The 27,582-nt window shown below is 38.5% G+C and overlaps 1 protein-coding gene across 1 annotated transcript; it reads left to right on the top strand.

The window, feature by feature from the left end:
- Positions 1-27,582, top strand: dcbld1 (discoidin, CUB and LCCL domain containing 1). The gene is made up of 15 exons (XM_071514609.1): positions 1-204; positions 5,047-5,262; positions 7,911-8,054; positions 9,962-10,013; positions 11,030-11,102; positions 15,073-15,206; positions 16,786-16,826; positions 19,225-19,461; positions 19,952-20,077; positions 21,049-21,215; positions 22,176-22,248; positions 22,340-22,424; positions 22,517-22,566; positions 23,057-23,173; positions 24,768-27,582. The coding sequence occupies exons 1-15, from the start codon at positions 114-116 to the stop codon at positions 25,283-25,285; spliced, it is 2,124 nt and encodes a 707-aa protein (XP_071370710.1). The 5' UTR covers positions 1-113; the 3' UTR covers positions 25,286-27,582.

The following is a 27,582-nucleotide window of genomic DNA, read 5'->3' as shown; positions in this document are numbered from 1 at the left end:
GGGAGCGATAGATACTTAGCTGGACAGATTGGTAGATAGTGAAGTAACGTTATCAGCAGCAGTATTTGTTTCATGTATATAGAAAGCCAACAACAACTGCCTGATGCTCCGCTATGACAGTGTGGATGTACAGAACTATATCCGACAGCCTTCCAGGCTTCCTTGTTGCTTTATGGATACTGTACACACAAGGCGAGAAACTCGGTAAGTAAAGCGAACACAGTGTACAACAAATAGGCCTAACTCACCGTTTGCTTAAAATTTAGGTTGTCGCCATGTAGTCAAGATGTAACTAGTTGCTGTTTGATATAAATCGGATAATTCGCAACGTTGGCTATGCAGCGTTTTTTTTACATTGTACCCTACATAGTTTTCTAGTTTGGCGTGTTGACCTAGCCCCGATGCGTACTGTTCTCTCGTATGGGGAGAACTTCAACGCATTCAAAAATGTGGCAATTTAAAGTTGACTTGCTTATCTGCAAAGTTACACAATCTTAAAACATGGCTTGAAAACTTTTCGTAATTATTAGGGGACACCCATCAATTCGGCATACACACAACACACAGAGAAGCAATTATTTAATCGTTTTTTAACTTTGAGTTTGTCCTGTTGTTCTTACCATGTTCATCCACCAAAAAATGCACCGTGGAAGACGGTACCGAGCAGTGTGAACCACTTCCAAAGAGTTGAAAAATATTGAAAGTGCAGTTTGGTGGATTGTATGCATGCCGAAATGAAGAGTGGTTCCTAATGATTCAGGCCACATTATATTGTCTTATTTTTTAAATGTGTGGTTTGAAATGTTTGGTTTTCTTTCTGAGAGAAGGGAACATATCGAGCTAATGAGGACCACAGCAATCAGATGTCAGCTAACAGAGTGCGGCGCTACACTGGACCATGAAAAAATCTCATCAGTTACATGGCAACAATTAGTTAATAGGAGCCATTACAGATGACTGGTCGGTTACATTGTAGATTACTGTGGACAGTCAGCAGTCATTGAGTTTTGAGAGGTGTATTCCAGTCAGGGAATTTGATAAATTCTCTGGGGAAGTCGGGGAATATCAGGATTTGTTTTTACAAATGGGTAATTTTACTGTGTTATAGCAGAATGTAGCCTATTTTCCAACTTGTTTCACATATTCATTGCATTAGATGTTGGCTTCAGCCAAACAACATCAACAAATCAGGAAGGAAGAACATTTTGAGCTCATGGAGGTGACAAACAGCTGCTCCTAATACAGTGTGAATTGTTTTGCTCTTTTAACAACTAATACCAGATATTGACTAAGTTAATATGGTTATCTATGCGTTATTGTCACTGCTGCTGGTGCTTTTAACTTTGAAAAAGGACTTCCATTGAAAATTATTTTCTAGTTGTTTGTAACGCTGTCAGAAGAGCTTAGGGAAGCAGATCCGGGCCAAATTGTTCTTAAGTCCAAGGAAGAGCCAGGAGTATTGACTTGCATGGCTTTCCTTCCAGCGTCACCTGACCTCAACCCCACTGAACATCTTTGGGAACGTTTGAAAAGGGAAAAGGCGAAACATGCTGTAACATCACAAGATGCTGTCTGGGATTCTCTAAAAGAGAGTGCAGGCTGTGGTTAACAGTGGACATCCAAATATTGAGAAATTTTGACTTTCAGTAAATACTACTATACTATACTACTATTTGACTTTTATTAGTGAACAATGATGTAATTTTGTTTGATAAATATAATTTGAGCAAAAATGTGTATTCGTTTTTGATAAATGATGAAACAAAAAGAGTTCTTGGTAGTGGACTCAGACTTTTGGCCCCCATTGTAGTTATGGAAAGTCATGGAAAAGTCATGGAAAAGTCATGGAATGCTGGAAACCCTGGCATAATCAGTTTGGCTGGCATTCAGCAGCAAAACTCCTGTCATATTTCAATTTTATCAAAGCCACCTTGTCAGGAATTGAGCTCTGAATTAAATTTCCTGCCCTGTGCTCTCTAGGTATTCTGTTTGTGCTTTGTTATCTATAGGCATCAACACAGCATGTGTCCTAATTTTCCCCCAGCTTCTTTGTAAATGGAGGTTCCTGATTGGGCTGAATGTACTGATCAAAATGGACATTGATTAGATCAATCAACTAGGCTGTTTGGTTGGAGAGATTACTTTAACCTCACAAAGGCAATCTACAAGTAGGACTCAGCATCAACCACACATCCTTTTAACAGGGTATCCACAGGTCCATAAAAAGTCTGATAAAGCCTTGTATTGAATTATCTAAACATAAGACTGTGAACGTATTAAAATGTCTTAAATCACATTAGATTACCGTATTTCCTCTAATATTGGCCCGGGCCTTTATTTACCTCAACTGCAGAGGGTACCAGGCCTTTGTTGGAAGCAGTGATATTTAGACAGAGTTGGAAAGTGAGACAAATGCCAGGGAATTGTGCAGTTTCACCAAAAGATGTGAATGGGACAAAAAGTAGTGTTGGTTTTATTTTCTTATGTTGTATTACATTATTTGTACTTCCACTTGGTCACAGTAAGTTTGACCCATATCATGGTTAATACAATATGGCAACATGTTGGACATCACATCATGTCTCTAAACATTTCATTTTCAAGTGTCATTTTTCTAATTCAACCCATTTATAGTTTCACAACTTTCAAAATAGGCTGGTTTTAACATATATTTGTTTATATATTTAGATTTTTAAGTTGCCCTTGAATCCAATTTCAGGTAGCATTAAAAGGCCTTAAATTCTTGGCTTTCTGAAACCTCAAGATACCCTGTTTAGGCCATAGACTGTAAAAAAAAAAAAAAAAGACATAGTAAGAGTGATAATCGGCGACCTGTTTAGGCAAGCAACCCCGTTTTATATCCAGTAGGCTATATCCCATTAATGACACAATTATTTAGAAAATCGCCATAAGGACACACATTAGAAGAAGTGAAATTAGCCACTGAGGCCATAACCTCTTGTGGAAAAAATGTATTGACTTCATAATTTTAGCGAGAAGTTGGGTTATGGTTAGGGCTGGGCGATATATAATATTGTAATATTGTGAAATGATTTAAATGTTAAAGACTGTCTTACAGTAAAGTGATACAATTTTCTGAATTTATTAGCTTGTTGTGACTGAGTAAAATGAACAATGATTGGCTTTACCTGCTCATCATATCCATATTACTATTACTGTTTACACATTACTGATTACTAATGATCATTACTAATTTTCAAAATGTTCTTGTGTGTAAATATCTTATGGAAGCAGTGGCACAAATACTCATTACCCAAAATATTGTAACGTTATTGATATCGAGGTATTCGGTCTAAAATATTGTGATATTTGATTTTGTCATATATCGCCCAGCCCTAGTTGTGGTCCCATTGACTTGCATGGAGTTGGGCCAGGTTTGGAGTCTTTTTGGAGCCAGCTGCTGCCACCACTGCTGTATTGGCTTCAAAATTGGTTGGTTGGGGTAATGGTCGACAGGGTGATAGGGTGGCAGATATAGTCAACATTAGCTTAAACAAAAGAAAATCAACTCTCCCAGCACTTAAAAATTCTCTAAAGAGTAAATTTTTCTTGTCGATGTGTTTTTCTGACAATCAGGAAGCGTATTTATTCACTGCAACCAGCAAATGCACCTAATTCACATTGCATTTTTGCACCACTTCAAACGCCACTTCAGATTGGCTTGACAGTTGGATGGAAATGGGACTACTGATGCATTCTCCTTTTGCTGCCTTTGTTTCAGCTTTTCTGGTGTTTAGGTTTCACTCTGGGTTAGGAACTCGTCCGTTCTGTTCTGGGGAACCTGGTAATTGTTGAACAAATATAATGTTGTTACTTGCATGGATGTGGGTGTCGAGAAGGACAGAGAAGTAGAAAGAGGTTTGTTATTGGCCCAAACATCCTCTATTTAAACAATAGCCTGCATGAATGACACTACATTTGACCTTGCATATTACCCAGCCTAGATTCTACCAACAATATGACACAGATGATGTTTATCTACCATACTTCCATGTCTTTTTTTCCCCCAAGTAATCGTCATCCATCAACTAAACAGGGTTTAACACCAGTTTTCCAAGATAATTCAATTCCAATTTCTAAAGTAAAGAGAAGACTGTGTCACGATGCATTATAATGAAATAGTTTGGTCTGTTTCTGTCCTTGCTTGGTACTGACATATAGCCTAATTAGTCTGTATACAGTGAAGTTTTGTCCCTGGCATTCACTTCAATCAAACATGCTAGCATTGACTTCTGTTGGATTTAACATCAGTACTTTTGACTAACAACCTGTTCAGTCTCACCTGCTGGTCAGAATTCATTTCCTCCCATCTAGACTACAAACGCTGCTGTGTGTCGAGAGTGTTTTCTATTTGCAGATTGTAGTAGGGCTGCACTAACAACTAGGCTATTTTGATAATTGATTAATCTGTTGATTATTTTTTTCGATTAATCCGCTAACAAAAATTATTGCGTTAAATTTCTCTTACTTTTTTTGTGAGATGGACTCGTATGAGTATGCCACGTCAGATTCACCAAACACTCGTATCTTAGATACAATATACATATCATATGTTTGTCAAATAACATGGTGATTATTAGTGTTTTTATGTTTTCTCTTTGTATCGAGTGCATGTATACTGACCCGCAGGGATATTGTTGAGATTTTATGCGCCTCTGGTAAAAAATAAAATATAAATAAATAAAATATGATTGCTTTCCAAAGCCAAAAACTAGAGAACCACAATTCTGATCTATGATATAATTTATTATATCAAAACGTTCATTTTTAATTTTGAGCCAGAATATGTACCTAGTTTACGAGAAACGTATTCTCTGACCTGTCAGTCATCTTTTCCACCATCTATGCAGGTGGGTATGACATTACAGAATATGGGGTGGGGTTGAGGCATTTGTCTCATTTCTGACAATGGGAGATGGTAATGAATGTAAAAAAAAATACAGATTTTGCTGTCTTAGGGCGCAGGGATACATTTGGTGCTATTCCTAATTCAGTGAATTCTCTATTGTTTTGCTTTCTTTATAGATGATGGTTGTGGCCATGCACTGCTGGGTCCCGACAGTGGGGTCCTGTCTTCTAAAAACTACCCCAGCACCTACCCCAATAACACCTGGTGCGAATGGCACCTTCGGGTGCCAGCGGGAAACCAGCTGGTGCTGAAATTTGGCGATCTGGATATCGAGGCGCAGGACTGTCAGTCTAGCTATGTGAGGATCCGGAAGGGCTATGGAGCAGAGCACGGTGAGACGGCATGGACCCTGGATGATTAAGACCTTGGCCCCCAGACTTAAAAGCAGCACTTAATTTCCTCAAGAGCAGACTCATGTCCATTTAAGATTTCAGATTCTCCATGTGCTAATGTGTCTTAGGGCAAGATCACCTCACTTTTTCTTTGGTCCGAACCAGATGAGGCTGGTCCATAGGGTCAGGCTGACGATGCTCCTGCAAAGAGGGAAAAATATAACTGTGCAATATGTTTGAAATTAAACCTTGAAAAACCTCAATGTCATCCATATAAAAAACATTCTTCTTTTCCCTTAGGGAGAAAAATCCACTACTGAAATTCTGAAAATCGAAACGCCTCAACAGCGACTCCCACAGGCAAGAGGGAAAATGTAGTCTAATGCAGAGATTGTGAGGAGGATAAACCCTGCTGTCCTTAATTTTCTTCCTTGTTACGTATAGTCTACATAATATATTGCTTCAACTTCCAAGATCTTCCCTTACTGATCAGCAGCCAGAATATAATATTTACATCATCCATGTCCAATCAAGGAGTGTAGGATTTTCTACCCATCTGACAAACCCATCTGATTTTTTAGTAGATTGGTGCCAGGTAGGAGAACAATAGAGAGTAGGATTCAAAGTGCATATTGTGAATAACATTTTTCAAACTATCAAGACCGGCGGACAATTGGGGCATCCTGGTGGCTCAGTGGTCTAAGGCATATGCCACATAACCGCGATGCCCTCAGTTCGAATCCCAGGACCTATGTTGCATGTCACCTCCTAATAATAGGATAATTAATAATTCATAAGAAGAAGGTTTTTCAAAAAATCCAAAATCCATTTTTTAGGTGAACTTTGTGGGTTATAGAGGCAAAAATTTCGGTGCCATTTTTTTGTTTCCCTGTGGCAGTTGACCCAAACTATCTAAATGTCAAAATGGACAAGCAGTTATCAATCTATGGATGAGTTATTGGACCAAATACAGGAGAAAAATTAATGAATAATAGAAATTCCAGCAGTTAGAATACACTGCTTCACAGTGGAACCCTAATTACACTGGTATTATCTGTTAATTCTGAATGTATGCTATTAATTTGACAGTTTTTGTTGATTAACTGTGTGATTATGCTAGAAAGCGATAAGTGGAAGTTTTAAGTGGTTTAATGGGCTTTCCCTCTATTCTGATTGTTTTAAAATTAACCATGAAACCTGGACAGTGAAGCAGAATTGAACCAGACGGGAACCAAAACATATTAGTTATATTTTCTACTTTCTATCATTAGGCAATCATATTAGTAAAATATTCTAGTTTCTATGTCTATATTGCTACTTCTACTATACTTCTATACTTTGAAGTAGGTCTTTATTTGGATAAGTATAGGTTGTTCACATTTAAGGCCCCACCAATCAGAAAAATCAGCTTAGAAATCTTTGGAGTTTAGTTGAATGAAGTGAGTATCTCTGTATGAAAAAATGCACCCATAAGAAATCGATTTGATAGGGCTTTATTTAATCAGTGATTGAGCAAACTATAGAACTTAAATCTATCATAATGGTGTACTTGTACATTTAGGTTCCTGCTTGTAAACTTTGCAAATTTTGCAAGTTTGTCAGGTCTATGGTTGCAAGTTTGTACATTTAGTACATGGCAAGTGTCATGTCAAGTGCTGAATAACCCCCATGTTAAAACTAAGTGGAATACTGCTTTAACAAATGAAAAAATAAAAAAGTAAAATAAACTGTCTACATTTAAGGGCTTAAAAAGTATTGAAATGTCTTAAATGAAGGTATAGTAGACATCTTATTTAACCATGCAGTGACAGGTTTTTTTGCACTTTATGTCCACTTTTAGATTAATAGTGTAGTAGTACAATATGCGTACAATATGTACCGGCTTTCCAAATGTCATTTTTCTTATTCTGCGCCTTTGTAGTTTTACAACTTTCTTTAGCTATGTTTAATCAGAAATTGGCTGGTTTTGGCAGATCTTTGTTTGTTTATTTTGGTTGTTAAATTGGTCTTAAATTTAATTCCTGGCAGCATTAAAACATAGGGCTGCGCGATAATTCAATATTATCGTTTATCGTCTTTCAATGGAATCATATCGTGATGATATGAAGATATTTTGATATCGTGACACATATTTCTGCTGTCTAAATTGATGATGACAAGCAAATTTTACTTAAAAACTCTGATAAAATGAGGTATGGTACGAATATTATTTGAAAATTTCAGTTTTGTTTGACACCACACCTAACATTACCATTTGGTTCAATGAGATGAACATTCATTTGATTATTTAACGTGATTTCACATACATGAACCATATCATGATATATATTGATATTGAGAAAAATCCTTATGATTATCATGATATTGATTGCAACCATATCGCCCAGCCCTATTAATACATTCTTAAAACATAATAAATTTGTCTTTCTGAAATCTGCAGATACTCTGGATTAATCTGACTGGTGGCGTGTGTTTTCTCTGAAATAAACTGCTGCTCCCTTCATATAGATTAGTCTTACTGCGTAGCCCCAAGACACATTCTAGGATACTAGGATGCACCGCATTCCTCAATGCTGGTTGTCTCCTGTGTAGAGCTCTGCTCACAACTGTGTGTTATTGACATGAGCTGTTACACCTCTTTGTTTCAGTCTATGGGAGCTTCTGTGGTAGTCTGAAGTCCTACCCCAGAGAGCTGCACACAGACTCCAGCCAGCTCATCGTCCAGTTCCGCAGTGGGAACCACATCTCTGGCCGAGGCTTCCTGCTGTCCTACTCTACAACCAGCCACCGAGGTGAGTTTGTTATCGACAGAGATTGTCGGACAGTAAGGGAAAAATTCCCCCTAACGTTACATTCAGACAGAACATGGAAACAAGTTTGAGGATGGACAGCAAGCTTATTGTAGCAGTGTGTGGTTTCCCTTAGCTCTGATTATTATAAAAAAGAAGTTAAGAAAGATGTCACTAATCATCACTAATCATAATTGCTGGACTATAAAAAGATGTCAGCCAAAACTACTAATCATAATGGGACTATAGAAACATGTCAACCACAACCACTCATTACAATGACTGGACTATAGGAAGATGTCAACCCTTAATGCTATTTAAATGTATTCTAGCCTATTTAAAACACATGTGTCCGCTAAAAATGTCTAACAGAAACACTGTATCCCACATAGTCTCATATTTATGTTATAGGCCTAGTCTACTTTATGTTATAGGCCTAGTCTACTTTATGTTATAGGCCTAGCCTTCTTTATGTTATAGGACTAGTCTACTTTATGTTATAGGCCTAGTCTACTTTATGTTATAGGACTAGTCTACTTTATGTTATAGGCCTAGTCTTCTTTATGTTATAGGCCTAGACTACTTTATGTTATAGGCCTAGTCTTCTTTATGTTATAGGACTAGTCTACTTTATGTTATAGGCCTAGTCTACTTTATGTTATAGGCCTAGTCTACTTAACAGGTCTGGGAAAAAACATGAGTTTGTTAATTTTCCCAAGCTTTAGGGAATTACAGAATACAGGCCTGTTCCTCGCATTAGGCTACCTTTATATTTGCATAAGGTAAACAACAATGGAAGTGTGAGTTTAGAGAATAAATGATTAAAATGAAACATTAACTAGTTTCAGTACAAAGTGAATTTTAGAGCAACAAATAAGAGGGTAAAAGTCAGAGACCACCCTTTCATTTATTTTATTTCCAGTCAATCAGCTATTCAGTACAGATTATTTTTTGGTGTCAAACAATAATGCAGGAAACGTATATTTAACAGAGATCATATAATATCAAATCTATTGGTATTTAATTTGTCCACTTTTGTACACCCTACTGCCACTTTAACTCTTCCGTCTTCCGCAACTAGCATTCACACAAACAACTACCCATACGCCTTTCTCATTTCTTTTTCATGTGCATCTACAATGGCTAAAGGTGATATTTCGGAAGAGATTAGATATAAGATAATATACTTGCATAAGGAAGGTGTATGTCAAAGGAAAAGTAGAAAAAACAGGTGTTTCCAAAACTGGAAAAAAATTATTGCAAGATATAGAGAAAATGGGACTAATCAAGCTCCTGGCTTCAGAGCTGAAAAAGTCTCCCATAAAGAATGGAAACTATAATAAAGGCAAAGGGTGGACACACTAAATACTGAAAAAAAATGTATATTATATTTAGTTGTGGAGGCTTTTGTGTCATTTTGTGTTTCTTTCTGACACTGAAAAATAAATAACTTGTGCTTAATTGCTGTTTTGATGGAAATTAAATAAATAAAAGGGTGGTCTCTCACTTTTGCACGGTAGAGTAAACAATTCTGTTTTAAGTTTTAGATTATTTCTAAGAATATGGTCACAGGCACAGCGATTGGGGTGGGGCGCGGGGAGGGGGTGTAATCATATATTGCAATATTTTCACATGACAATATTGTGATATCATTTTTATAGATATTGCCCAGTCCTAAATCAAAATGGCTAGGTCGTCCTGCTGCTCTCTGGTCGTTACACTGGATGTCATGACGCAAATTTTGCCGCTTATTTTTCAAGTCGAGTGAGCCGACCACGTTAATGTTTATCCCAGATGGAGTGAAGGAAGCAGGGTGGTCATCCTGTTGTTGCTGCAGATGTCCTGTTGTTGTGAACGGCTCTCCTCTGTCAGTCTGGCCTATTTTTAACCACTATTGTGTTTCCCCACAGATCTACTCACATGTCTAGACAGAGGCAGCTATTTCTCAGCACCAAAGTACAGGTGAGATATAGGCTGGAGTTTGATATACAGTATGGACCAGTCGTTGCGGCTCAAGTAGTACTGCTGAGTAGCTGTAGCACTAGCAGCAGCAGTAGTTGTATTAGCAGTAGTAGAAGCAGTAGTAATAGTAGTAGGAGTTGAAGTAGTGCATGAAATGGGATGAAAATATGCTATTCTGTTCCATTTTTGTTCTGCAGCCAAAAATGGTTTAGTAGTGTAGTAATAGTGTAATAGTTTTGGTAACACTTTACAATAAGGGTACATTAATTAAGGGTTAGTTAATGCTTAATAAGCATTAACTAACCCTTAATTAACAGTTAACTAATGTGTCTGGTAATCATTTACTAATGGTGTTCATGTTAACTAAGGTATTAATTTATACATTATTCAATAGTCATCTTTATAAGCTATTAAATAATGTATAAATTAATACCTTAGTTAACACGAACACATTAGTAAATTACACATTAGTAACTGTTAATTAAGGGTTAGTTAATGCTTATTAAGCATTAACTAACCCTTATTAAGCATGATCTAACCCTTAACTTAGTGACCCTTATTGTAAAGTGTTACTATAGTTTTAATAGGGTAATGTCATTAGTTAACTACACCTCATAATGACAAACAGCTATAATAGGAACCAATTTAGTTGAACTACCACCAAGCTACTGCTTTCTGATGTAAAATCAACAATAAAATGGCCAAAGTCAAAAATGTTTCAGCTGAATAGTATAAATCCAGTCATCCTGTTTTTGGAGTAGAGATCAGTAAGGCAAGGCAAGTTTATTTATATAGCACATTATATGTAGCACATACACAAAGGCAGTTCCCAAGGTATATAAGACATTAGATAAGAAATACAGGGCAAGATAAATAAAAACAAATAAAAAGAGATGATAAAATGTGTAAGGAGAGTATAAGTATGGCTATGTCTCTAAACTATTGGTGACCTCCCAGCTGGAGTATGCAGCTGTTGACAGCTAGTTGTGTTGTTCTGTTGTTGTGTCCAACATTAGGAAGTACTGTCCGGCCGGATGCAGAGGTGTGGAAGGGGATGTGTCTGGGGATGTTTCTCACGGATATCGACATGTAAGTTACTGGATCAATAGTCTTTGCTATCTTTTGTATTGTCGGCACTGCCAGTTTTAGCAGATTTGCCATCAGATCGAGTCGAATCATTAGAAGCAGTGGTATAATGCTGCTGTTTGAGGAAAATCTGTACTTCCAGAATGTCAGAGTATTGTCAGACACATGCATATTTGCCATTATTCAAATTTCAGCCTTATTTTCCGACAGACAGGCGTGCATTTTTGACATTATTCAGTTGATTCTGAATGGTATTGCCTACATACCAACAGTTTGGTTCCAGCACATAAAGGACCACGCCATCTTTGAATTCAACACAGTTAAACACAATCGTCAAAATTGGAGTCACAAGGTTTTCATGTGACAACAGCAGTGATCTCTGTTTTCACCATCATGATTATCTCTATAATGTAAAAAAAAACAGCTGTATTGTTTGTGTTGTGTTTTGCTGGGGACTCTGTCAGTGCATAATAGGGTTTTCCATATTGAAAACCTCTTAGTCACTCTCAGACAAGCCTACACATGTTGATATACTAGCTAATCTGTTTATGTAACCAACCAATTTCCCACATTTCTGGCATTTTTATAAGTTACATCACACAGGTCAAGCAGTTAAAAACTAGATTGTGTGTGTATGCATACGAGCGTGCTAACCGTGTCATGTGCTTTGACTCAGGGCATTTAGGGTTTAGGCCCCCCAGATTTCCTGCTTGCAGTTAGAGGAATGTGTCAGTGTACTAGCTAGCTATTAGCATAGTCAGAGGCTTAGCACACATTACACCTCTAAGAATCATGGGAACATGCCAGCCTGTAGGTCTGTGGTCACCAGAGCAAAATCCCACAGAATGTCCTGAAATAGAAAATATAATGATGTGTTCTTAGTGGTCAAGTTCAGGTGGTGCATGTTACTGTATACGTATATTAGGGCTGAACAATTTTGAAAAAATATCTAATTGCAATTATTTTGACTGATTGACTGACTGACTGCAATATCATAATAAAGAAGCCTTTAACAAATATTGCACCTCCTGTGATTTGAAAATTGCAGTAGGCCATATTGCGATTTCGATAAAATTAATTGTTCAGTCCTAACGTATATTAAAGACTAACTAAATTAACTAAACCCTATACCACTTTTGCGGGTTTGCTGCCATCTCATGGTTGAAAGCGTGCTATTGCAATGACCATCTGCTATTGGCTGATCTTTGGTGCCACCTTCTATGGAGTACAACAGGTGGAGACATCATCTGGCATCAAAGATCAGCCAATAGCAGATGGCTATTGAGTCACGCACCTTCAAACCGCTTGGCTTTCCATACACGGGCAACAGTTCACCCAACAAATTTCACACAGTCACAGTTCCTCCTCACAAAAACACAGTGCTCCACTCGGTGGAGTCCACAGGTCCGTCACTCCTACACGGTCCAAAATGGGATAGCAAACTCAGCGGCAACCTCTTGGCAACCAGCCAGCTAGCAGTCTTGTAGCTCCTTCAGTTAGCAGCCAAAATGTATCTTAGCACCGTTTATATCCACTGAGACACAGCGCAGAGATAGCAGTCCACGGCAACCAGGAACACCAGACGAAAAACTTCATACTTCAGCTGTAGTTTTATTAAGGGCAGACGTTGTTGTGATATAGGTCAAGGTTTCAGCAGCCAAAAAGAGACTTATAAAGTTAGACGGCTCAGACAAGCGACTTCCCCATACAAAAGTAAACTCTGACTCCGCAAGAGCGGAAGTGTGACGTCACTATATAGACACCCAAGCAGCGATCATTACATATAAAATTACATAAAAACAACAAATATCCGAATCCCAAAATTGAAAACCAAATACCTACCCAACGAACAAATATCCGAATAGTCGAATATTCGGGTCCATCCCTACTCATATCTCGGGAGTCCTGAATGCAGGGGCGAACCTGCTGTCTAGGGGCAGTCCCAAATGGGGAACAGCGCCTCCAACCCAAGTTGGTAGTCCAGATATGGGTTGATCTCGTCGAATCACAAGAAAATACTCACTGCCCATTAGGGGTGTGTAAGGATATGGATATGGCCAAAATATATTATATTTTCAGGCAGTATCACGATCCACGATATGGATCACGATTTCCAGGTGCTGTTCATATCTTTCATTCTTTGGAGGAAAAACAGGCAGTCCGGTGCTTCTCAGGAACAGGACATAGCAGCAGAAATGAAGAAAAGATTCACTGGAGCACACAGACAATATAGCCTTTTATTGAAGGTGCAAAGACTAACGTTTTGATGCTACTACATCTTCATCAGAGTCAAGAGTCAAGTTACAATACTCTTACGCACATGGGTGCTACCCATAAAGCTGTTGTCACCAATTTTGCAACTGCTGGATAAAGAACGTCCCTGTTTTGTCTGCCTTGTTTGGGTATCATCTGCAAACTGAGCAAAACGTCTCTGGCATGGAGGGATCAAACTGTGTCTTCAAGGGAGGAAAGTTTCTCCCTTGCTTACTTTTATAACACTATGATAACACTATGTATATATACAGTAGGCTCACATGTTATAAAGTCTACTCCTTTTTTGCCGACATTTTGAATTACGCTTTATTGAGGAGGCGATTTGTCAACAGACTGTGATTAGTGGGTTCAGGGTCGATGCACAACTGGATTTAGTCCACTTCTCTGGACATTGCAGAATGGAGACACATTCAAGTAGGTAGGCCTAATTTCATGTACCAAAAATCAAAACCGCCCCATGACAAGTAGATCATGGAAAAGTGAGTAACTTGTCCGAGGAACCCTCACTGATGTTCACACTAACAAGAACCAGTCAAATCTCTCACGCGTGCGATTGGATTCATTTTCATGTTCGCATAGTACATTTTTAATACCAAAATCCGATAATATTGCTGCATTGTACAGCCCTGAATCACAGCGATTCTGTAAATTATCAACATTCAGCAAATTCTAGACTATAGTTAGCTTGTTTTTTTTATTTTTTCACTTTCATGTTCGTTTCAGATGTGAAATTAGTGTTATATTTCATTCTCTCTGGCATTAAAAGCTATTGAGAAGTCTTAGATGTACCGTGATGAAACTTGCAGACATCCGTAAATTGATTGGAAGGTATTCCAAGCTCCAAAGTGCTCCCGACATCCAGGTCTTTATTTAGCCTGCAGGGTGGGGCTAGGGCCATTTTCTGGAAGGTAATCCCACAGGTATGTTCCTAAACTAAGCACCGGTGTCCTGTGCTGCACACGGACAAGCAGAACGTCTGAAATTCTATCTTGACGTGGTAATTACAGTAACGTTGGCCTGAATCAATGCAATCAAAGTGTACCTTTTTTCCAAGGCCTAGTGACATGAGTAAGAAAGCATGGGTTAAATGTAAACTAGAAAAATAAAATATAACACACACGCACAAATGCATTAGTCCCCCTGAAGTTCCAAGTCCATAGAAAAAAGTTGATTAATTCCTGCACACATATGATCACCTCTGTATTAGTTTATTTTTAATTGACATTTGATCGTAAGGCCTTTCTCAATTGTGTGTGTGGGGGAATTTACTTTTTTGTATGGACTTGGATGTAAATAAGGTCTGAAAGGCATATTTCTTTCTCTGCTGTATGCTGTTACTATCTGCTGGTGCAGTGAGCTAATTTCCACATGGAAATCATTAGTTCCATCTTAAAAATGGCTGAGTGATTTAGATCGAGCTTTCTAAGAGCCCTCTACTGACACTGATGAATGAAGGAGTGCTGCATTGTCTTGAGGTTAATTTATCCTTTCCTTTGTCATGAGAACAAAGAAGCTGTGGATGAATAGATGGATAGATGGAGTCTGTAAAAGACTACTGGTAGATGTGCAGCTTCCATTTCATGTCTTTTGTCCTGCTCTGTCTGTCTGCCTTATGTCACATATCGCTCATTTCAGGCAAAACCACTTTGTCTTTATGTTTGCTCTAAAAATATCTTTTTTTCCTCCATCTTTCCTCCAGACATCAGTGCTGTGCAAGGCAGCAGTGCATGCCGGGGTGATCCAGGACAAGAAGGGAGGGTGGGTTTCAGTAGAGAGTCGTAAAGGCTTGAGCCATTACCCAGCCTCCAGGGCCAATGGAGTCCAGTCCAAACAGTGAGTACTGACTAGCTTAAGTAATCTTATTGACTTGTCTATCAATTTGACAGGGGGGGAAGCCCACTTTATCCATAAATGCTGTTTTGTTGGTTCGCAACATGCACACGTCCAGTGGGAATAAAATAGATCGCCTCACAATATGAGGCTGTGAATGAGCTCTAATGAAATCAAGATCGATCACAACATCATCCCCTAATCTGTAGCGCTGTGTTAACTCACTGTCATTCAGCGTTTGGAGAACATTTCTCTTGCTTCCACCTCTTGCAGCAATTTTGTCCTCTGCTTAAGAAAATCCTATAAGTCCTCCTCCCTACTCTGAACAGTTTCTCCACCTTAAGAGTTGTCTTAAGGGCTAAGATGCTTCATAAATAGCTTTTATCTTTTTAATTTAATCTTATTTTTAAAGCGAAGTTCTTAGAAAACGTCATAATGCTAAGGGCTTTGTGACTATGACTCTAGGTGTTTAGAACAGCAAATCTAAAAGCTTTCATGAACTGGTTATAGGTTGAATCACTAGTGTTACATTCATATCACTCACTGATAGAGAGTAGCAAAACGAGAAAACTTGCACACACATAGTTGCAAACTCTACTTTAATCTGTCGACGTTACACCGATCGGCCAGATTTTTGTTTTTGCCTGAGTAGTGGGGGAGATTTGAAACCTATCCACCAAATTTGATTGCTCCAGGGCAGTGGTTCTCAACGTGGGGTCCGTGGACCACCAGGGGTCCTTGAGGACGTTCCAGGGGGTCCCCAGAAAATTGATGAATTGTTAAACTTAAGCATTATTTAATTTACAAGAAGTGAACACAATTAGAGAATGTAGAAGAATGACTATTTTGATCATAGTTTCACTGTTATCTCTCTACCTACAATACAGATAGATATGGAATTCTGGACAAAATCATATCTAGCAATAAAAATGTTCTCAGATTTGGGGCTGAGAGGCAAAATCTCATCAAATGGGTGTCCAATGTGGACTACATTAGGGGTCCTTGATATGAAAAAGATTGAGAATCACTGCTCAAGGGCTTACAGTTTCTGAAATCCAGATCGTTTTAAGGCAGAAGAGGAAGAAGGATGCTAACAAAGACAATATGGTTCCAGCACCTGCGGTGCTCCTAATAAAACACATTTGTGCACACTCTGATCACAATCTGGATCAAAATGTCTCATTAGAATCAATTCAGGTTAAGGGCTTCCCATAGACAGTTATTGTAGTATTGTTCAATTCTAAAATAAATATGTAATCAATCAAACTGCAATGAAAGTAAAATATTGGACCCATATACACTGGATGACACTGACTGGACCGTATCCCATTTTTAATAAATGGAAAATATTGGCCACAAATATCTACATACAGTATATTTGTGTAGCGTGTTTGTGTTGCAGAATGTACAGTATTAAATGACATAACAGCAGGTTGTGGGTGCAGACAGAGGAAGAGGGTGTGGGGAGCACAATGGCTATTGACCGTGCATTAACTACCATTTATCACAACGATGGTGATTAGTGAGGCTACCAGACTGACTCTGATGGATAATATGCCACTCTCCCATTCTTCCGTTTCAGTGGCTCTTTATCTGACAGCCTCTTCACATTCATCTCCAACGGTAAGAATGCTTTCATCATCCTTCACAACTAAATGAATGCTCTGGAGCTTGTGGGATGATATCTTCAGCTTCTTAACCATATGAACCAACACATAAGCTCTAGATCACATCAGTTCAAGAAATAACTCAATGATGGTTTTGACTCTGGCTGGATTTAGTATTTGATGAAGTATTCCAATTTAAAATTATGATGAAACTGAAATGAAATTGTAACATTTGCTCACAGGCGTGGGAAGTCAGTGTAAATTATGAGTGGTAGAAGCATGGGAAAGTCTTAATCTTTGGTTTGTTTCCAAGAGTTGGTCTCAGCCTGGTATTGCTACCTGTAGGGACTAGCTCTGACACACATACACACACACACACACAGAGTTTCACCCTGCTATTCAGTTTTACCTGTGTGGACAAGCTCACCAGTGTTGGAGAAGCTACTTTTAAAGTCTACTATTACAAGCAGCAGTTACTTGCCACTGGAACATGTTGATTCACAGCAAAGCTACCCTAAAGGGAAATATAGTTTTGTTAACTTAAGTTACTTAAAGTAGTTCAAACTACTTCATAAAAACCATATCTGTATCTGCAATGTCTGCAGTATGTCTGATCAAATCACTGCAAAAATACCATTGAACAGGCAGGAGCTTACTACAGTCAGAGAAAACTAGCTGAACTAGTTTCAGGACAGTTCCGGGAGTTCATGTGCAGACCTCAGTGGTGTCAGCGATGTTGGTGGTATAGAGTATGGGTCACATCCTCCAAGGACCACAATCTTTTCTGAATATTTTTCTCGTTCATGCAATGAGAGGTGAGACGTAGCGCTGTCCATGGTAGTATCTGTCACTGTTTGAGCCGTCAATATGGCGGCAATAACTAAATATGTTTAAACACATACACATCTTTAGTTTGGCCAACTTACAATCATTTAGTAACTGGTTACAGTTGTTTTTTCAAGCTCAGGCAGCTTTTATTAAGTTATTATTTTTTGTTTTTGTTTTTTTTACAGCAAATATGTTTTTTTTTAACATAGGGTACAGTACATAGTCAGTTGTATATTCATAATCAGTTGTATCAAACATTTTTCAAACAATTAACACAATAATTTGTTTGGGACATTGGGAGAACTGTTGTATAGAGAAAAGAATATTGATAATTATATGAAAGTTTGCATTTCAAAATGATCATAACATGCTTATATATTTTGGCCCGCGGCTCACTGGTGAGATTACATTTTGGCCAACAGAGCTGAAAACTTTGGGCACCCCTGATCTAGGTGCATCTCCTGCCTTTAAGGGAAAATATATGATTTGCTCTGACCAGATAGTGCAGAATTTTTTTGTCAATAAATAAATACTTTTCTTGCATGGGTTCTCTATTTTATCAGTGTTGGTTAATTCAGTGGGTTAATCAAACTGCACCATATCCATCATATCAGAGGTGGACAATACCAACTGGACCAGATTAGGCTTGGACCGTTATCAAATATCGTGACATTTATAGTGAATATCACGGTATTTCCCGTGATATAGAAATATAAATTTTCCCCGCCCCTCCCGGCCATGGCACCATGTCTTGCTTAGATCACAATTGTACAAGCTTTTAAATTTATAAACCTATAATCTACTAGTGGTAGGATATAAAAAAAAAAATAATAATAATAATCATATTTAAAGTGTCTTTTTAATTCAAGTGGGTTCCCTTTTTCCGCAATCAGCCTGTTTTTCTGGAAATGGCAGGAATGAGCAAATTATATCAAATGGCCATTGTTTCCTCCAATGCTTGAATAGTAAGATACAATTTCTAGGCTGTTAATAAAAATAATTATTTTTATTATTATAGCTTAAAAATTTGATGGAATTTGGAAGAAATAAAATAAAATACCCCCCTAAAAAAAAAACAGGGGAAAAAAATGACAAAAATATATATATCGTATATCACGATATTTTGGTGGGACGGTATCGCAATATATAATTTTGGATATCACCCAAGCCTATATCACATTTTTAATAAACGGCCAGTATTGATCCCAGATATCAGTCTAACTATACTATACTACTATACTATGCAATGCTAATTCTAGTAATAATTTTGTGCAATACTTATTTAATTATTTAATTATTTACACTGTTGTATATATTGTAGTATGATGCACATATTTGTACATAATTCTTATTTCTCTTATTTCTATATTATTATTGTTATATATTGTAGTATAATGCACATATTTTAAATATTTCTTATTTCTATTTTTCTCATAATTTCTCTGTGCTTATATATATTTCTCTTCTAGAATGTGAGCAACTGCAGCGTAACCCAATTTCCCCTCGGGGATCAATAAAGTATTTCTGATTCTGATCCTGACTCTGATTCTGATACTCTGTCCTGCTGTCCATGCCTCTGTCATCAGAGTGTCAGAACCAGTCGGTGCTGAGGCCTGCAGCCATCACCGCCAGTTCATGGTGGCGTCAGGGTGTGGAGGCGAGGCCACCCAACAGCAGCACCCACATCCAGGCCCAGGACCGAGACCGAGGCCAGGCCCAGGCGCCGGCTGAGCCCAGGACCTCTACCCCAACCTGGGTGGCTGAGCAGAATGGGAGCATGCAATGGCTGCAGCTGGACCTGGGAGAGAAGAAGAAGATCATTGGTAATGGATATGCTGTCAGATAGAAGCACAGAACACACACACACACATATTATTGACATATATAGACAAAATCAACTGAAATGAACAGAATCAGATAAATGATGGTACCATGAATAATCATGAATCGAGAGTTTCTGAGCTTTCAGAGACTGAAATTCATTTAAAATAAGACCGAGATTTTATAGAATGATGGGTGGAAATTTTTCTCCCATAAGTCCTAATAAAATGTTACTGCTCACCAGGCCAATTTCATAGGCGTTTCCCTGCTTTTTGCTGACTATATATATAACCACTCCTGAACATCATAGTGCACAGGAGCCGCTACAGATTGGAGAGAATATGGAGAAATGGAAATATTGGCGTTTTGTGTTGTTTTGTGTCCCTCTTCCTGATGTCCAGTCAGTCGAGATTCACGAACGATTCAATACATTTACAAGTGTATCAAATTCTTAGCTAGGTGGATGACCGTGCTTGTTGGAATCCTCCCCAGGTATCGTGACCGAGGGTTCTACATGGCTTCAGATGGACTACTATGTTAGAAGTTACAGGATAGAAGTAAAGGAGAAGAGCCGCTGGAGAGCCTACGCTCCAATCAACGCAACAGACTATCAGGTCAGCTCATCATCACCGGCCATCGCTGTCATGGCGTGATGCACGGCGTTTCAGATCACTTTAAAAATGTTCAATGTAGCGTAGAAAATTGTTGTATACAGGAAGAACAGGTAGTGGTGGGAAATGAAAGAACAGATGGAAGAAGCATTAATTTCTCTGTGTGATGTAGAGTGAATGTCTCTCACTCTCTCTCACTATGGAGGACCACAAGTGTCACGGAAATAGTAATAAAGCATTTCATTAATTAATAACTAATTGTACAATAAAAATAGGCATTAATAGATTTGTTTACAAATTAATTTATTAATCTATGAATAAATAGACTAAATTACAAAGTAATTAATTGTTTGATATTTTAATGGGCAATAAAAAGAGGAATTATAAAAATAATTTACAAATGAAATATTAATCCATCAATAAATAGTTCAAATTAAAAAGGGATTTACAAAAACAACCATAAAACAGTCAATAAGTACATCATTTAAAAATACATTAATGAATTCATGAATAGATAATGGAATTTAAAAATCTATTTGAAAATGCAGTTTAAAAGAGAAATAAATAACTGGATTCACAAATTGAATTAAGAATACAGATTTTAATCAGGCATTTAAAAGGGCAATTTCCTTTCCCATTGCATTTCCATTTCCCCGCTGCTTTTCCTTTTCCTATTAGCTATTCGATTTGCTTAGTCATTTAGCTCTCCTTTTAGCCTCTCCATTTCCGTGACCCATTAAAATATCAAATAATGAATTACTTTGTAATTTAGTCTATTTATTCATAGAATAATAAATTAATTTGTAAACAAATTTATTAATGCCTATTTTTATTGTACAATTAGTTATTAATTAATGAAATGCTTTATTACTATTTCCGTGACACTTGTGGTCCTCCATATCTCTCTCTCTCTCTCTCTCTCTCTCTCTCTCTCTCTCTCTCTCTCTCTCTCTCTCTCTCTCTCATATCTCTCCTCAGGTACTGGAGGGAACCAGGACAGCGTTCAGCAGAGCAAGACCAGCCTCCATCCTCCCATCGTGGCTCGCTTCCTCCGCCTCATCCCCCTGTCCTGGAACCAGGGCATCGCTATGGCCGTCCAGCTGCTGGGCTGTCCTCACATCAGAGGTAGGCTTCCACCGATACTGGTTTTTGAAGGCCAATACTGATCCCAATATTTATGCATTGAAGGCCCCAATAGCTGATATTCTGTGCCATATTTTGACCATTTTCATGCCAAAACATTCCAAGTATTCAGTGTTTGCCCCAGTGTTTATTCTTGTCAGAGCGAGGAACAGCATTTAGACCATGGGATATGAAAACTCTGTATTGAAACATAGACAAATTAAATTCTTGCCCATACAAATTTCATTAGGTGTTAAACAGAACTCTTATCAGAACATGCAATGGTGATGAAAACTAGGGCTGAACGATTTTGAAAAAATATCGAATTGCGATTATTTTCACTGATATTGCAATTGCGATATGATTTTCGATATTAGAGGGAATAATCATTTTTACATCATTATTCTCATTTTCATTGAAAAACGTATTAAAATGATTATGTGGGATTTTTGCGGGATCTGTACCAAACAAAGATGTTTTCTTAAGTCTGTAGAATATGATGTGTAGGCAGGACATCTCTGCAGCGCCACAATATTTCATTTAAAATGGTATTTTGACACATTTCGCCTTTAACAAATATTGCGCCTCCTGCGATTTGAAATTGCAGTAGGCCATATTGCGATTTCAATAAAATTTTGATTAATTGTCCAGCCCTAATGAAAACTCAAATGAAACACATGGAGAAGTACATCTTCCTTTTGACATTCTTCATTCTAACCAGTTTTTGTCATTTTTAAATATTGATGTCTGCTTGTTTCAAACACATTGCATTTCAAGTGCTGAAATGGGGAACAATGATAAAATAACTGAAACACTTAACACTCTGCAAGAAATAATTTTTCCACTTTGGGTAGGGAACTGGAGCTTAGCTAGTTTTCATTCGTTAAACTTCCAGGTTATGTTCTTATTCGTTCCTTTGTTCTGATCGTATATTCTCATCCCGCTTCCTCTCTCCAGTCAACGCGTCATCTCAGCTGACCGAGACTCCGCCCACCCAGCCCAGACCGATGGTGAACCAGGGGATCACCCAGCCTGTGGCCTCACACGATGACCTAGGTGTGTAGGGGTGTGTGTGTGTGTGTGTCAGCTAGCTAACCACTGGTCTAATAGCCGTGGCTGACCTTCCCCCGTCTTTCTCTCCCCGCAGTGAAGCTCGCCATCATCATCGTTCCCACAGTCCTGTCACTGCTGCTCCTGCTGACTGGCATCTGTGTGTTCAAGATGCTGCACAAGTACGTCTGCACGGACACACACACACACACACTTGGTGTTTGAAGTATGCATTGCTGTCTAAGCCCAATTATGTGTCTGTCTGTCTGTCCAGGAGGCAGACTAAGGATCAGTCTTATGGTTCATCTGAAGAGGAGAAAACAGGTTAGTAAAGGAAAAAGACAAATGGTCAGACTATCTGCAAGTCCTTAAAAAGTCTGAAAATGTCTTCAAATAAGGGTGAATAGATTATGACAGAATTTTCATTTTTGGGTGAACTATTCTTTTAAACTACCTATTTATAGTTCCACAAGTTTCTTTCGCTTTCCCTCTTTCCATTTTTAAATTGGTCTTAGATTCAAATTATACCTGCCAATGATTTTATGAATAGACTCCAGTCGTGTTTCAGTAGCACGAGGTACGTACGTGTGTGTGTGTGTGTGTGTTTGTGTGTGGTAACAGACAGTCAGGCCTGATCTTGTCTGAAGGAGATGAAGGAGACTGGTACTGCAGGTCTGAAAAACCTGACCAGATCCTGTCTGGCAGAGGAAAATATCAAACCACCAAATAATCAGGTTGCTCAACTCTTTTCTTCTACTCTCCCATTCCTTCATTCTAATGAACCTGTTGTTTTGTCTCACCGGCCTCGGTCCAGGTTGCTGGAAGCAGATGAAGCAGCCGTTCGCCAGACACCAGTCCACCGAGTTCACCATCAGCTACAGCTCTGAGAAAGATCCCATGCACAAACTGGACTTTACCAGCACTATGGCAGGTTAGGACCATTGTGCACACACATACACTAGGGCTGGGCAATATATCAATATTATATCAATATCGTGATATGAGACTAGATATCGTCTTAGATTTTGGATATCGTAATATCGTGATATGGCATAAGTGTCTTTTCCTGGTTTTAAAGGCTGCATTACAGTAAAGTGATGTCATTTTCTGAACTTACCAGACTGTTCTAGCTGTTCTATTATTTGCCTTTAACCACTTGGTCATTACATCCACATTACTGATGATTATTTATCAAAAATCTCATTGTGTAAATATTTTGTGAAAGCACCAATAGTCATCCCTACAATATTGTCACAATATCGATATTAGGGCTGTGCAAAAAAATCGATACAGCTGAGTATTGCAATATTTTTTTCCATGATACTGTATTGATTTTCCAGCCCCTCGTATCGATACATAAAACAAAATTATTCATATTTTAAACGGATTTACGGATTCCCTCAAATCCCTTTGAATGAAATAGTTTTGACTCAATTTGTCCACTGAGTTATCTAATTATTAGTTATACAATGTGATGTACATATTAGACTACCCAGGTGGTACACAGCAAGTTGTATTTTCAGCTCTATTTTTAAATTTTCAGTAAATTATGTAGAGTATTGCAATGTATCGCAATATGTATCGTATCGTGATACAATCGTATTGTGACCCATGTATCGTGATACGTATCGTATCGTGAGGTCCGATATCAAGGTATTTGGTCAAAAATATTGTGATATTTGATTTTGTCCATATCGCCCAGCCCTAACATACACACACACAACCTCTGGCCTCATATATTAAAAACTGCTTTTGTTTTTGCCATGAAATTGTGTTTATTGGATTTTCTAAAGTTGCTAACAATCCATAAGGCACTCTTAAGTTCAGTAAAATTTCAAATGCTATTGCCTTGTGTTTTTTTTTATATTTCTCTGTAAAGCACTGTTTTAGTTCAAAGCACTTATTGAAAAAATGTCATATGACTTAAGTAAGTAAGATTTTTACTACCTCATAGCACAAAATTAACATAATATATCTGTGGGGGTTGATAGGGTTGTTGATCAATACCGAAGTAGTAGTATTATTACGGTATTTTGCATGGTGATATACTCTTCCCTAGACATTTCTGTTGGATCTCTGCTCTAATTAACTAGCTTACTCCTCTCTGTCGTGAAAATGTGAATTTATTGTTTGTTAATTACAGGGCACTGTAGCTCACGGGGATGGGAGGGGGGCGATGACACCTGGGCGCTAAAATATGATATTACGATTATTATATTATGATTATAACAGGGGTCAGTGCTGCACGGGAGGCAGGATTGTACCATGGGTGTGTTTACATTAGGGGGACATTCGTGAACAGGGGGACAATCCTGCGTGGAACATCAGCTACACTATGCTATATTGCTAACTGCCTCTCATTAGTCTAGCTCTTGTTGTTATGTTCTATTTTAATTCCTGTTATGTACCATTTTGAGATTTAGTTCTGTTTTATTTCTAGTTCCAACTTCCCATTACGTTAGATTTCTTGTTCCTCTTATGTCCTAGGTGTGTTATTATAACTCAGTTGTTGTTCTGCCCTCCAGAGTACCAGCAGCCTTTAATGATCGGCATGGGAACCGTATCCAGGAAGGGCTCAACCTTCCGGCCCATGGATGCCGACACCAAGGACGACGCTACTGACCCAGCGACGCACTACGACTACCTCCACACAGCCAATCAGTACGCGCTTCCCCTGACCAACCAGGAGCCAGAATACGCCACCCCGATCGTGGAACGCCACGCCTTTCGGAAGGACAACTTCCTGTCCGATGCAGGAAATTACAGCGTGCCGGGGGCGGTGCTGAGCAGGGGGTCGGAGGGTGCCTGCAGGAACCCTGGGGCGGGGGGGTCCGGGGACTACCAGACCCCCCAGGTTAAAAACTCGGACAGGGCGGAGGGGGGTTACGACTGCCCCAAGGCGTCCCAGAGCCACAGCCAGGCCCAGAGACCCCATGACGGGCATTCAGACTACCAGCAGCCCCAGGCCAAAGCGTCAGTCCTGGATAGCTACTCCACACCAAAAGACTGCAGCAGAAGCCCGGAGGATGTACTTCAGCCCTGAGGATGGCTCACCAGGTGAACCTAAACTCTACTAGACTTCATGCTGGATATCATCCTCACTGACTGTTGGGATCTACTCATCAAGTCTAGACCAACTGGACTCATGGTTGGAATTATCTGTGAACGAGGTCTACGAGATGTCGAAATCCCATAGATGAACCCTGAGATCCAGAGATCTGGGTTGTTGACTAATCTGTGATTAACATGTGGTCGTCAATCTGTGACGATCTCTAGTCTCAGAGATTGTGCGTGAGAGAAGATGAGTTACGTTAAGGATCTTTCACTCCTCTTAAAGGAAAAATCCACCCTGAAACACTTCAACACTGGTACAAAAAAAGCACAGATATCGGGGTGTACCTTGCATTTCTGAGCCCGTTTTGTCGTTTGGTGGGCAGAGTTCCTACGCAGGTCTGGAAAGTCTGGAAAAGTATTAAAAATGAATTTGATCATTTCCAGGTCTTGAATAGTTTGGGAATTTGAAAAAAAATGTCTGGAAAAGTATGGAAAATGTTGCGGTTCAGGTCCGATACACACATCATTCTAGCTTTTATGTTGTTGTAGAGCGACTTTGAGTCCACAGTTTTTGTTGATGTGAAGAATAATGTTCAGATAGAGGGACGCTCTTATTACCCAGCCGCTGTCAGCATGCATTATTTCAAATACCCACCAAAATCAAATCCAGTCAAGAACATAGGGTCTGGGAAAAATATGGAATTTTAAAATGGAAACCATGTCGGAACCCTGCCAATAATCTCACTTATTCTGATATTTGTCGCTGTGAAGAACAATCTTCATCTATACAGTGATATGACCTAGTTAGCAGGGGCAAGATGTCTATCTGCGTGAATCATATTGAACACCAGACAAAATCTTCAAAACAAATCAAGGTCTGGAAAAAGTATGGAATCTTTTAATTGAAAATGTGTAGGAACCCTGGGTGGAGTGTTTTTCTTATTCCCCCTGCTTCCCCCTGGCCAAATGTTTGAAATGAGTTTGAAAGCAGAATTTTTTTTCAGCTAAAACATCAACGGTAAGCGTCAGGTTTTGGTGTCAGTCCCTAAAACTATTGCTATCACTATCTTCTTTTTTAGGGGGGTTGTCAAAAGGCATTCTGGAAAATGGGAATTCACTCACTGAGGTAAAAGTAGACAAGGCAGGTTGCGGGAAAGTGGGTACGCCAAAAATGTATATCACAACACATCAGACTGATAATATCTAATAGTGTAAGAGGGTGGATGTTTCCTTTTTGAGGAGATGAGTTACCGAGGATCGTTCACTCCCTTAAATTGTTAAATTATTCTTTATGGATTGTTTGTCTGGAGACTGGTGTGCTTTTCTGTATATTTTGACAGAAATTTTTGGATATTTTGCTAGTTGTTTTGAACTTGTAAGACTGCAGGACTTGAATGTCCTTCATCCCAATACTGATAAAAAAACAACAACACTATTTTAACTTGTTACTGTTGCTGAGAGGGTTGTGTGGATTGGTGCTATCCATAATAGATAATGCATCTCAACCTCTTTGTTCAGCCAGATTGTGAACAGGACTAACCAAGGCATAGATCAATGGTTCAGACTATTTATCACTGTGACTCTTGAGCTCTTCATACATTGAAATGTCTCTACGCACACAATACTCTATACTTACTTTAAATTCTTCATACAGTCACAATATCTCCACGATATGTCTTAGAAATGGCAACCAAAATCTTGCATCTGAATTGTCTCAAATCCAGGTTTGACCATGCAATGTCAGGTTTGAGCTGAGCATAAATTCCTGAAATTCTCATCCTCAGCAATACGAAAAATAAAGTGGTTTTACATGTAGTTTATTTAAAAGGTTATGTAGCTTCATCATTTTCAAACTTTTTCAGTTTGCAGTTGAAACAAAAGTGAGTGAAGGTTTGTGTGCAAAGGATTGTAGCAACTGGTGAAGTAATAACTGCCACATAATGTAATAACTTGTCAAAATTTAAAATACATGTACCTCTAAATGGGTTGGACATGTAATAATGCCTGTTACTGTAATAAATTGCAAGATAATGGAATAAGATCACATTATTACGTTAACCAGTAATCAGGGGTGTAACAGTTTTAACTGATGATGTAATTACATTGATTATGTAAAAACTTGAGTTATTATAGTCAATATTATTATTTTGACAAGTTTTACATTAACTGACTGCTACTGCATTATCATTTTCTACAAGGATTAAAGTGAATTATCAAGTCTTTGGATGTATCCCCATTACTGGACATTTAACTGGACTAATGTCAATGAGTACTGTACTGTCAAGT

Source organism: Centroberyx affinis, unplaced genomic scaffold (assembly GCF_046629955.1).
Source record: "Centroberyx affinis isolate AG114_WGS23_722 - 3 ecotype Tasmania unplaced genomic scaffold, CSIRO-AGI_Caff_v1 ptg009398l_1, whole genome shotgun sequence".
NCBI lineage: Eukaryota > Metazoa > Chordata > Actinopteri > Beryciformes > Berycidae > Centroberyx > Centroberyx affinis.
The sequence above is the reverse complement of the archived record's forward strand: the minus strand, read 5'-3'. Positions and strand labels throughout refer to the sequence as shown.